Source organism: Perca flavescens, chromosome 16 (genome assembly GCF_004354835.1).
Source record: "Perca flavescens isolate YP-PL-M2 chromosome 16, PFLA_1.0, whole genome shotgun sequence".
NCBI lineage: Eukaryota > Metazoa > Chordata > Actinopteri > Perciformes > Percidae > Perca > Perca flavescens.
Window position 1 is genome coordinate 22,462,905 of NC_041346.1, and position 13,599 is coordinate 22,476,503.

General features: G+C 40.4%; 1 protein-coding gene across 8 annotated transcripts in view; it reads right to left on the minus strand.

Moving 5' to 3' along the window:
- loxhd1a (lipoxygenase homology PLAT domains 1a) overlaps positions 1-13,599 on the minus strand; it is a 38,088-nt gene that overhangs the window by 18,845 nt on the left and 5,644 nt on the right. For 4 of the 8 annotated variants that reach the window (XM_028601326.1, XM_028601324.1, XM_028601325.1 and 1 more), the window contains exons 3-15: positions 10,694-10,808; positions 8,822-8,902; positions 7,159-7,343; positions 6,192-6,290; positions 5,551-5,699; positions 5,333-5,456; positions 4,855-5,105; positions 4,642-4,777; positions 4,300-4,460; positions 4,093-4,179; positions 2,246-2,381; positions 1,934-2,088; positions 1,683-1,843 (exon numbers count right to left, since the gene is read on the minus strand). In XM_028601326.1, coding sequence (XP_028457127.1) covers positions 1,683-1,843; positions 1,934-2,088; positions 2,246-2,381; positions 4,093-4,179; positions 4,300-4,460; positions 4,642-4,777; positions 4,855-5,105; positions 5,333-5,456; positions 5,551-5,699; positions 6,192-6,290; positions 7,159-7,343; positions 8,822-8,902; positions 10,694-10,808 — 1,840 coding nt within the window. Of the gene's footprint in view, positions 1-1,682; positions 1,844-1,933; positions 2,089-2,245; positions 2,382-3,305; positions 4,065-4,092; positions 4,180-4,299; positions 4,461-4,641; positions 4,778-4,854; positions 5,106-5,332; positions 5,457-5,550; positions 5,700-6,191; positions 6,291-7,158; positions 7,382-8,821; positions 8,903-10,693; positions 10,809-12,016; positions 12,214-13,599 lie in introns of those variants that run through there. The other 4 variants (XM_028601329.1, XM_028601328.1, XM_028601331.1 and 1 more) reach the window with 4 other exon arrangements.

The following is a 13,599-nucleotide window of genomic DNA, read 5'->3' on the forward strand; positions in this document are numbered from 1 at the left end:
CAAACCACCCTGAATATTTAATTTGTGGATTCATTTATAACTTATAATAATTCATAAACATAGAAACATATTTAGTTTACACAAGGAATAGGGGAGAAATGGTAAAACCCTAAAGTAAAAGTAGCCTAAAGTATTATTGATCATTGTGAGGAAATGAAATCACCATTAGCATCAAAATAAACCAATCTGAAAAAAAGATCAAACAGAACATAACCACTACAAGCAACACAAACAACAGTTGTACGTTGTATTGCAATGGAAGCTACTAAACCTTTCCCTTTTAACAGACAGACAGGAAGAGCCTCTTTCCAGGTGTAACACTGCACCTCCGCCTTGCGGTTTCGGCTCCAGTTACTGAAGGAAAGAGCTGGCTGACCACTGTGCATTTAGTGCCTATTTGTAGTAGCAAACTCATCCATCAGCTGCTTAACTACTTAGACACACACCACTGGAGAACTAGTGAACGTAAGCATGGCCGGTTTATGAGGCTTTCAGGGCAATTTTGTCCAGCTGTTTGGTGGGTTACAGACAAATTAACTAAGAAGAAAATTCAACAGACACTTATGTGCCTTCTTGCCATGAGTTAGATTACACGATTAAAGCCACTCTCATATCTGTATCGTAAATAAGAAGCTACAGGCAGCAGCTTGGCATAAAGACTGAAAGCACTCCCTGCGAACCCACCATTTGCTATTTTTACACTTTATACTGTGTGTGTGTGTGTGGGGGGGGAGAGACGCACGCAGTTGGATGCTGTCTTCATCGCCTACTTCAATGCCTAACGAATCTATCTCTTTCACTGGCTGAAGCCTGAAAATACTGTAAAACCAATTAAAAACATAACTAATTACACTGGTCGGACTGTTGAGCTCGGTTTCAGACCGATACCTCCGGTTCAGGCTGGTCCTTATCCTCAACACGTGCCTTTTTCAGTTGCGTAAAATACTTTTCAATACTCATCTGGATTTAAGCAGCAAACATTCAGTGTAAGAGTAAAAAATGACATAACATTATTTATAATATGTTTATTTGATTCACAGGTGCTACATATAGTGTTTTGACCTCTACAACCCAACTGCATTTTACCGCAAACTTGCGACTAGTTAACTTTCTAAAGTTGTGTCGGTGATTGTGAATGTGTGATTGTGTAAAGGTGTTCACGACATAGATACCAATCTTTCATGAACTTGTGAATTTCGCCAGCCGTCTTCTCTCCTTGATGGAGACAGACGCTGTGTGCACAGTGGGTTTTAAGCCTTCAAAGTCGCCTTACAGCCACTAACCCTCACCGTAACCTTAAACATAACCATTGCTGCGGTGCCTGGAAGGTGACATTTGGGGGCTTAAAAAAAAAACAACACCACACTGTGGGAGGAGCTGTGTGTGTGTGTGTGTGTGTGTGTGTGTGTGTGTGTGAGCGAGCAAGACACAAGTGACAGAGAGACGGAGATGAGCAGGGAAAGGAAATGCAGAAGAACGTATTTTATATAGCGTTTAAAAAACATAATAATAATAACGAAACACAATGTGCGGCGGACGGTGTTGATAGTGAGGCGGACCGCCACACAATAGTCTGTGGGAAACACTGATATATACAATAGAGACATGAGAAAGCATATAACTGTATATCCCAAAATATCAAACTATTCCTCTAAGTTATGTGTAAAGTAATATTGCCTTGCCTGAAACATGGAAACTCAATGGCCAAACTCTCTGGCTGGCCCTCTTCTCTGACCATCACCTTATCAAGGAACCAACCGCAGCCTCCACCGCGACCATCATGACCGACACGCACTCTGCGCACCTGGCCCAAGGACACGGACTCAATGAGAAACTCATCGTGCTGAGGGTAGACAGAGAGAAAACTGGTTAAAAATGTTGGCAGTGCATTTCCCAGACAATATTTATTTTTGTGTATTAATGATGCACTCACATTGCCCTTTTCAAACTTGTTGACATTGTTTTTGCTCATAAACATGAGTCGCTCCCCTGTGTCACCCAGGTCACCGATAATATTGAGGAAGACGCTGGCATCGGTGCCACTGCCACTGACGTTGCCAGTGCAGATGGTGACTCGATACTTTATCACTGGAAAAAAATAAAAATAAAAGGACACTCACATTATATTACATAAAGCTCCTAGACATAGAGTTTGAAAATCTGCACTGACTCTCTATCAAACAGCTTGTTTGTGTTTAGGATCAACCGAGCACATTTATATGTGTGTGTCATCAGTGTTTCTTACAAGGCAGCGGCTCATTGATGAGTGCTCCGGTAGCTGGAAGCTCTCTGACGATCTCATTGTCGTCTTCATTGATGTCCAGCCAACGGCCACATTCAAAAGAATATTTCTCCATTGTCAGGGTTTTGAGCAAAGTGACCTGCAGAAAGTCACAGCCTCATGTGTCATCATACACATCCTCATCTCTGGTTCATGATCCCTTCAGACAATGAAAACTGAAGCAGTGACATTAACACACATTTTCCAAATTAAAGTGAGATAAAATAAGTTACTTCCTAGCAGTGGCGGTTCTACATTGAATGGCGCCCTAAGCAAACACAAACTAAAACTAAAACCTGACCTTTCTGGCCTTCCTTGATGCAAAATTATCTATGATGTTATAGTATGAAATCTGCTCCCCTATTGAGTGATTGATAGTGATGACGGCAAGGCCAGTGATCCGGTCCTGGGACATGGTTTACCTCAGGTATGACTTGATCAACTTTAGTTTGGAAAAGCTCCTCTCTGCTTGAGCCACAGTTACTGACAGGGACGGATCTGCCCTGGTATTTTGGCCTAGACACCCCATAAGATCACAAATACTACCGGTCCTTGCGTTCCCCTGAATATGTATAGCAACTCCTACTCCTTAAAACTACTAACGCCATGTAAAGCAAGAATCAGTGAAAATTGACACATTAAATACTTCAAAAAAGTGCCATTTATTAATAAAATAAAACGGCATACTCCTCATGAATCATAAAACAAGCTCTACATCATACCTGCAAACTCAGAAGGACTGAAAAAGGTGAGCTGTTTTTTTATCATTTCAAGAGGCTCTGTGCTTTAATTTGAAGAGGTTTATCATGAGTTTTTGTCTGCCAATGCAGATAGAAAAGCTACAATTCTCGTTAAGAAAGTTTGCATGATGTGCAACGTTTATATAGGCTACTAATGCAATCATACAGTAAAGCATGCCTACGTCTTTTATTGTTGTAGTGTTATCATCAACAGTTTGTCCACCACTCAGTTTTTGACTCAGTTTTATCAAGGGGCAAAGTATTTTAAGGGGAGTTGTGCTTACCGCAGGTTGTACCCTCACTCCCTCATCTCTGTCCCTCTCCTTCTGAGTCTCCTCCTCACTGTGCATCCCACTGCCGCCGACACCGACACCGACACCAACACCAACACCGACACCACTATCATCAGCCACGGGAGCTGATGAAGGTCCTGCTACTGCTGAAAACATGTCTTTTTGCTTTTTTCTTTTATTTGAGCCGCTTGGGTAACTTTGTTTTATTTTCGCGTTTAGACCATTGACATAAAAGAAAGGTTTAGACTAGTCTTGCTCCTTCTCTGTGTACTTCCCAGTTCTCCTGTCACAGTGTGTTTATCTTTCGCACCCGCACCGTTACGGATTAGTCCATTTCATTGTGAAAGTAGGGGGTGCAAGCAGGGCGCCTGCAGCTCACTGTGTGGGGAATTCCCCACACAGTGAAACGGTAGATAACAGAAAACCGCTTTGCGGCATAGAGGATTTTTTTTTTTTTAAGTTGAGACATGAAAAAATGCTGCCCCGGGCGGCTGCCTGGTTCGCCCGTGCCAAAAAATGCCACTGCTTCCTAGTACTGTATACTCGTCAAACCGAATTGATTGTCAAGGTTTTTCTGAAAGCTTATAACTGAGAAAACCATAGATTTCTTTAATGAGAAACATTTGCATTGCAGCCTTATTTACACATACGCTTTTCTTTATTACTGAGATCAGGTGCAAGATTAAACTAATTCAGTGTCTAACTTAGTGCTTAGAGGGGACACGCTACAACAGAATGAACAGCTTACAGATCAGATACAAAGAGCAAGGGGTCTCACCTTCGCTAAATGCCAGCCAGCGAATGGAGATCTCTTCTCATGCCAGATGCGCACTTTCAGCAGCCTTCCAATGTCTGGCATTTCAATCTACAGCAATAATACAGACAACAGATATGATTCCTTAGGAACTTAGTGTAGATCAGTGTGAGAACTTAACAGTGGAAGACATTGTAATGTGCCCTGTCAAGCAGATGAGCAAAGGCTTACCATGAATTTATCAAGCTGGCCCTGTTCAAAACTATCTGAGTTGTTTTCCAGTTTGATCTCATCAGACTTGCCCTTTTCTCCATAGATCTGCAGAAACACCTGGGCATCTGTCCCTGCCCCCTTTACATCTGATGTCAAAATCCACAGGGACCATGGGTACTCTGGAGTAAAAGAAAAGTAGATTTGAAGTAGGCTAGTCTAGTTTAATTAGAAACCTACATACAGAGATAGATAGATATAAGTCGATTAAATGCAACTTGAATTCTTTTTGGTAAAGAGAATATGACTGATTTGCTTTTCTTTCAATGATGAGAGATATATGAGTTTAATAAAGCCACACACTCTTCTGTTTTTTCTGCCTGAGAGAGACCATCTCGTACAGCTCCCTCTCAATCAGTCCGTCCCCCTCGTCCTCGTCCAGCCACTTCCCGCACGGAAATGTCTGCTCAATGCCCGTGAACGGACAATATATTACCACCTAGAAGGGAAACGGATGCTTGATGAGTAAACAACACTTTGAGAATCACTCTGTTAGCATAAACAGAGGTGTAGTACCTTTTCACAGTACCATCCAGCACCAACAGCCCCGTTGTCGTGCCCGATGGTGACCCTGCTGAGCGGGCTGATCAGTTCACAAATCTCCACGTTGAAAATGTCAATGAGACCACGCTCGAAGGCACCACCCTCCAGGAAGACTTTGCCGCTGTTCTTTAAGCCCTTGGAGCCGTGCATGACCATGTGGATCTTGGAGTTGGTGCCTGCACCCCTCACATCTCCAGTCATCACTTGTACATTGTATACGATTGCTAAGTACATGCAGGAAAATGCACAAAAAAATATTTGTATCCATGATTTAAAATGGAATGAGATCTGATAATAGCCTATGACAATATATTCTTAGAAATCAGCATATATATCCTTGGTATTTGTTTTGAATTGTGTAGTTGTTTGGTCAACATTGTAATTCCCTAAAAGAGTTACATTTTTGAATTACATTTAAATTTTCTGCAGTGAAATAGTGGCTTGTTCTCACCCATTGGTTGCACGGATCCAACCAACACATCTCTCTGTATTTTGCCATCGCATTCATCCATGGCAAACCAGCGATTAACTGGAAACTCATACAACTCTTTATTCCCCATGTCATCAATCACTACCTGGGAAGAAACACAATGCACCATCATGAGTGTTTTTATGCATGTGTGCACATCTGTAAAATAAATGATGCACGCATGTGTAGATTTGACATGCCTTATCTAGAAACCATCCAGCTGATGATCCTCTGTTGTTGTGGCCAATGGTGATTTTCCTCAGCTTTCCCAGGTTTGGCGCCTCTATCGTAAACTTGTCCTCTGACCCGCGTTCAAAGTTGTCTTTGTCACTGTCCAGTCGTCTCTCTCCTTTCATAACAAACAAAGCATTTTGGAGCAGGAGTCAAACACATTGAAATCATATACAGCTACATTATTACAGTAACAATAAATACACAACAGTATTTGTCATGGCTATTGTTGGAGGTAAATAAGAGTCACCTGTGTCTAGCGATTACTTGATCAGGACAGAACCAGAACAGAAACTAAATCCACTACTATTTTGATATTCAGTTCATTGCTTAAGTAATTTATCAAGCCAAAATGCCAAATGTGCTGGTTTCAGCTTCACAAATGTGAGGATTTACCACTTTTCTTTGTTTATATCGTTGTAAATGTAATATGTTTTGTAAATAAGACAAAATAAGACAAACAAAGATGTCTCCTTAGTTCTGGAAAATTAAAATTGTATTTAAGTTATTTAATATATTTTCCAACATTGTATAGACTATGTGGTTGATAAATGAATAGAAACATTTTCCACAGAATAACAGATGAAAAAATCATTAGTTGCGGCCCTACCTGTGTCACCATTCTCTCCAAAGATGTTTAGGAAGACATCAGCATCAGTTCCACTTCCCTTCATGTCAGCAGTGAACACACTTACTATGTATTTATTTACTGCAAAACATAAATTAGGAAATCAAGAATACAGTGATTTATATAACCAATGCCCAAGAAAGACTAACAGTGTAGTAAATGTTGATCTTTCAAAACCAACTGTCTACCTAGTAGCACTATTCAATCATAATTAGTTGGACTTCTCTATTGTCATTAGACAGGTGCCTTGCTAATCCAACCTAGGATGGTTTCCAAGTTAAATATTCATAACAGAGTGTGTGTGTGTGTGTGTGTGTGTGTGTGTGTGTGTGTGTGTGTGTGTGTGTGTGTGTGTGTGTGTGTGTGTGTGTGTGTGTGTGTGTGCGCATATTGCTATGACCACTCCCTCACAGCACAGTGTCCTTATGTCTTTACTTGATCCTTGGCTTCACAATGTTCTGCTTGACTGACTGCAGGTACTGACATGTTGGATCACATTGCAACAGAGGACATATGGGCTTTACCTGAAGATTATACTCTGATGGCATTCTATTTCAAAATGAAACTGTAGGAAGATATGTAGGCTATCAGGCACCTTTGTGTACAACTGTCCAGACACATGGTACTAACACTGTCAAGGTTCTAAAATGCTTTCAAATTTGTAATTTGGAAGACTTACCTATCTAACATCAGTATCAAATTGGTTTTAAGGAGATAGTTACATTAGCATAAGTATTAGAGCTCTTGGTCTTATTAGTTGTGAACTGTCGAGGCTTATGTATATTGTATTTTATCTTAAAACTGTAGTCTCTCTGGTGACATTTCAAACCAAGTGGTTTCTCTGCAATGTGGTGGAGGTATTTGGAATTTAATCAACTGTTATTTCATTTTAACCTTAGTGAACCTTTGTGTCTGCTTTGTGTTATGCGTTTGTCCCAGAGTGACCTACATTTTGGGACGTCCATGGGGTTCATGCTGCCCAGCAGGTCCCTGACAAACAGGTTGTCAGCCTCCTCCCGACTCAGCCAATTGTTGCAGGCGAAATAGAAGCGCAGATGGGGCCGGTTCATGTCGGTCACCATCACCCTGTCCAAGAACCAGCTGGCGTTCATCCCCGTGTTGTCGTGCTCAATCCTGGGGAGTCAACCGTCATAGTGTGATATGAATTCACCCTGCAGGTAATCACAAATGAATTTTCCACATCACATGCACCAATGCATTTAAAAAAATGATTTATTTATTTCAGGTTGTTTGAATTTCTGCAGTGGTAAATACCAAACAATGGAGAAGATGAGGGACGATGAAATACAGCCGCAAGCAACTTGTTTTGACATATATTGATTTAACAACTTTTAAAGCACAAGAGTCACTGAGTGTGTTAATAACAGACAGTAGAGAGAAACAAGAGGATTCACACACTAAGGTTCCTGAGCTGGATTACAACCAGATTTAATATTCATTAGATTTTTGTTGTACAAATCATTTGGGAGTAGTTGTGTAGTTGTGTAGATGCCAAAAATGGGCTTCTGCCAGCACTCACACAATAAATAGAAAAAACAGCCAAACAGGAGAATAATAGTGCCTGCCAGCTCCCACACAATTAATCCAGACAATTCCAAGAGCTTTACAGCACCGGCGGGTCTCAATTTATGAGGAGCTGCTATGTTAAATGTAGACATATGAGCATATAAATTGTGACAGGCTCCTATAAACTTTAGGACCTGTGGATAATTTTGAGTAAACATGAGTAGAAACACTCTCCAGTGGTCAGTTTCTAGGTTAGTAGTCTGAATTGCACTTGAGGAGTGAAAAGCCTTGGTATCCCTCTGTCTGATTTTATAATATCTGCTACTACTTTATTGTTGAAATATATTTTGAGTAAATGGATAGATTCACACTCCTCTGGCGATGTCGACAACAATATTGTAGAAGCAATCATAATTTTGGATGTAGTTGTTTGACATTACAATCAGAACTCATGGTCCACTTACTAGCCTTTTCAGGAGCTTTCAACCATATCACACAATCTTTATCAGTAGATAGAGTTTCATCAGTTACTATGGAGATGGACCTGACATGCGAGATCAGCAGTATCAGTAGTAAAAGAGACAAACAAATGCTGGTAAGTGTACCTTAGTTTAGATTGTTTTGTAAAAAAAAGAAAAAAAAAAGAAGTAAAACATGCTGGGGAAAAAAAGAAACACTCCTATAGTTCTGAATTTCTTAGCCATGGTGCAGAAGCTCTATTTTTTGCAATCTTTGACTAAATGTATCCTGCTGCCTCATTTCACTGTTCATGTGTGGCGGCTGTGATGTAACTCAGTCTCCTCTGGAGTAAGACACTAACTCCCAACAGATGGGGCTTAACCTTCTGTCACTGGATGAAATCCTTTGATGGCCAGCTGCATAGCTGAAAAATAAGTGAGAAATGTTCCTGTTTGATCCTCTCTCTAAGCTGCTGTGATCCTGTGTGAGGTATACTTAACTATGAAGCATAGACAGTGATGTTGTCAGTGACCCGTAGCTGTGCTTTCTGTGTATCTGCTGCAGCCATGCAAAGAGGCAGTGAGCGCTGTGTGGTTTTCTGTCACATTGAATTTGCTGTACAGTACCTCAGCTTCTTCAGAGGCCCCACGTTGTGTGTTTTGATACGGAAAACATCCGTCTTGTTCTTCTCAAATGCAGTTCGGCTTCTGTTAATTGAGGAAACATGGAAAACGTCAGAATTTGGGAGAAAGATAACTTCTTGTGTGTGTGTGTGTGTGTGTGTGTGTGTGTGTGTGTGTGTGTGTGTGTGTGTGTGTGTGTGACAGAGAAAGAGAGAGATGCTCTATTTGAGTGACAGAGATTATATGAGCTGAAGAAACAGTCCAGACAGACAGAACTGAACTCTGGAACATAAATTACATCTCCTGACTGATTCGCCTTAGGGAACGCTGGTGGTCTCCTGACAGTTGCATAATCTGAAACTCTCCTGAGGCTCGGCCACTTCAGCGCTCCCTCCTCCTCATGTACTTCTACCCCTCACAGAGCCGAGCTCAGCCTGTGTGCACAGCGGACCCCCTCTGCCAACCACGGTGAATCAGACACCCTCTTTTCCATTAACAGAGAATACCTGCCTTTGTCTCTGACCCACATCTCCATCTGTGCTCATCTCCCTGCGATATTCAACCCACAGACAATGCCAGGGCTCGAATAATTAAAGTGCACGGTGTCATATACTGTCAAAAAACTCGTTCTCTGTTTCCATGTAAAATCACCTGTAAGAGAATGATGGGGAGACATTGATTATGTGCAAAAGCAAAGCCAATGCAAACTTTGGAATTCATGCAATTTGAATTTGTTATAATCACAATGAATTTCCAACGAGTTGCATTTTTAATCTGCTGCGATTGTTCAATCGGGGCAAATATGCTTGGAGACATAAAAAAAAAACCTCCCTTACCTGTATCATGTTATAAAGTTTTTATCGATCATTACACAATACAGGCAGGACCTAATATATATCGGAGTAAGGTGAAACTCCTTACTTTGCAATAGGTTTATTATATGACTCATCAAGTGACTCATCAACATCCATGTACTGTATGCTATTTCACCTGCTGAGCAACACTATGGCCACACAGCATGGCGATACTGAATACATGGCATGTTGATGTTGTCTAAAGTGGATGAATGAGACCACCGCCAGGTGTGGGTGACATGGTCCAGTGTGGCTTACAATACGTTGGTACATCCTATATACTGCACAGGTAACCCTATCAATCAATGTGTGCAGAGATAAAGGGAGCCAACTGCTGATAAGCTCCCCTGGGAGTCATTTGATCATCCACAGAAATGACATCGTGGTCTTCTTTCATTTGCCTCTGAATGAAAAAAAGAAGACCGGCCATGTCACATAGTTCCTCCTTACTCCAGATATTCTGTGTCCGACATTTTAAACAACTGTATAGGGGAGGGATTCCTGCACCACAACCAAACCTTTATCAGAGTGTGCTGCTGAGGATTTTTAAGTTTCAGGTTGATACAGTTTTGACAAACGGGTCAAAGAGATCCTTGGTGTGCAAACTGATTTTGTTTTGATTCATGGGCTCTGCAGGCATCAGATTAATGCTGAGCAGGAATGCTCCCCCATACAGTGTTATATACACAATACAACTCAACACAAGGACAGAATCATAACCATCCTTCAAAAGGCTAATTAGAAAATACCTCTTTTCTGTGCTGAAGGATCAGAAAGGAATAGAAAAGGTTCAAAGTTAACAGGTGACATTTAAAAAGTATTAAACGAGTTAGGTTTACTAATAATATGAACTGAAACAGAATGAAATCCAATGGACTCTATGTGACACATACAACCTGATATAATAAGTGAAACAACAAGTTAGAGCAAGTCAGTGAGACCAGATTTAGATCTTACATATTTTTTAAGCATACTATATACTATAACACAATGACATCAACATAAACCCTTTTAAACTTACTTGCTTGCCAGGTGAACCTTGGGCGTGATGCCAAAGTCTCCAAAAAGGGTGACAAACACATTAGCATCTGTCCCAGCTCCCTTTACATCACCAGTAATAGTGACCACCTCATACACTGAAAGAGAGAGGAGAGTGGAGATTAGACAGAGGAGAGATAAAACAAAAATGTGTGCACCGTTGCCCATGTTGCAATAAAGATCACAAATCTGAAATAGTGAGATTATGTTCAGGGAATAAGTTCAATTAGATCTAACAAGGACTTAATTATTTAAAAAGTAGAAGGTTGAATAAAAGGACAAAGACACAAAGTCAGATCCTCAGACAGTGTCCAATAATCTATAAACATTAGGGAGCATTATGTTTCCTTCCATGCACGGTTGCCAGGGAATTCAATGCGGCGAATCTGCAGCGAATCCATGTCTGGTGTGATATACCAGCCAAGCCTCTCTCACATTTCACAAATGTGTGTCTTCCTCTGGCCAAGCTACTGAGTTGATGGGGGGGTAAACATGATAAAAACTCAGCAGTCTGAAATATTCCTAACCTAACTGATATCGAAAATAAAATCGAATCGGGAATACAATCGATGTAGGACCTGGTGAATCGGAATCAAATCAATTCGAAAATCATTGATGACACCCAATCCTAATGGTTAGTGCGCCCAAGTTAGCATTTAGCTCAAAGCACTATTGTGTCTATGTACAGTAGACTATGCTTGTGACTAAATAATTAAGTCCTTCTCTGTAATTTCTCAAACATAGACAATCATTTCTCTTTTTATTGCACCATTTGCACATTAAGACTGTACATTTGATCTTTTATATATTATTACTGTAAATTTGTTTTTAATATATATGTTAAAGTCTGGATAATATATGTTGTTTGTATATCTGGAGTTGTAACAAAAATAATTTCCCCCTGGGATTATTAAAGTATTTCTGATTCTGATTCTGATTTACTTACAAAAATGCATTATGGTCTGTGTAATCACATTGTGTGTTTTTTCATTTAACTTTTGTTACCATGAATCCAAAGGGCTGATGATGACTCATCAGATTACTTTTAATTCCAAACACGCAAACAAAGTATCTGTATTATTTGGAGAGGATTTTGAAAGTCACGCCTGTTACAGGTAACAACATTAAATCTTCAGTAGGAGAATAGTCAGCAATTGATTGCTGCCTGTGACTTAATAGATCGGCCTGTACAGTGGTAATTCCATAGTCTATAGTCCTGCTGCATTACTGCTGGCAAATGTAAACTCCTCTCTCCTGTGGTTATGTAAGATAGACAGAAAGGTATGGGACACTGTCTAGGACTTACGGTCAAACCTAATCAGATGAAGGATAAAGTTGTGTCCAGTCTGAACAGAGGTAGACTGTGTTTTTGAGGGGTGGTAAACTGTGTTCACTGATATCCAGGGTGAAAAACATCCATCAAGGAGTGCATAAAGGAACTGGTAGGAGAGGATACATTGAATGAGGGAGACATGCGGAAGAAGTAGAAAGAGAAGACCGACAGATTACTTAAAAAACATTCAGGAGAGGAGGAAAGGAGAGGCAGAGACCTGATAAAGAGTAATTTGGTCGCTCCGATAAGGACATGGATACCTAATTAACAGTGAGCAGAGCTATTAAAGCTAGATTAAAGAGAAAGAGAGACACCTGATAAAATCAGATAGACAGTGGCCTGGTAAAACTGTGCCTCGATAAAGTCCTTGAGTGTCAGAGACCTGAGTCAGCCAGTGAGGTATGAAAGACGTGTGCACAGGCATGTATCACTGCTACTGATGCTAAATAATGATACTTAATGATACATTAACTTTAATCAGCTACTTTATAGTAGCAATTATCTTACAGTGAAAACGATGGAAAATACAATGAAATGTCATGGGGGTGGGGGGATTAAGACATAAAAAGCTTTTAAATTCAGATGTTTTGCATTTATAGGCAATTTCCCCAATTACAGCACTTTTGAAAACAGCGCAGTGCTGTACTTTCCAAATGCAAATTTTTTGCTTCTTTGCAGATCTGTTTAATTCCACATTATGTTGTTAAAAAAAACAATTCAGGTGGCATTATGTTTCTCTCAAAAAAAAAATTGCTATTGCATAAATGCATAACGTAATTTCTTGTTGACAGAGTTGTTTATGGTCATGATTTGAGCATGCAGAGCAGTAACAGTGCAACCGAGTAGTCTAAACTGAATGGCTTTTGCAGGGTCTTTCAACTGCAAAATGTTTGAAAGATCAGGAAACGGTAGCAAGTAGACATTTGAGCTCAGATTTTTCAAATGATGATATAAACTAATTCATGGTTTTCATTGGATGATAATGTAACTCCTTTTCCACACAACTGAGTAGCTCAGAAGCAAGGTTACATTAAAGTAGCTTTAGTAAAAAGAATTTACCGTATCTACCAGCTATGGTTATTCTGTTCGATATAATATGGTTACATTGACAGAGTAGTTGTCAGCATTTTCATTGTTCAGGTTGTTGCATCTTGTTTTTTTACCTAGCTCATAAATCACCCTGCAGTCCCCTTTTCCCTAACAAAATACAAAAAACTATTTTGCAGCCTCCTGCGAGATCTGGTTCCCCCATTTTAAAACCTCTGATATGCTTAAGAAAGCTCCTCTGGCTCCCGGCCCTGCCTCTGGCCCCGGTGGTTCTCTTAGCCACATAGTCTGGGACGGCACCCAGCACCTGTCTGCCCCCGAGCTTCTGTTTGGCTCCATTCATGTAGAACATAACTGAGCTTTCACCCAAGAACAATCACAGAGGGATTCCCCGGGGTGCTCCTGCACGTGAACTAGAGGAAACCTGTATTCAACATTTGACCAGTTGGGACACTCCAACAGGAAAATACATACGTCATGTAACTGAGACTTACCTGAAATACAACATG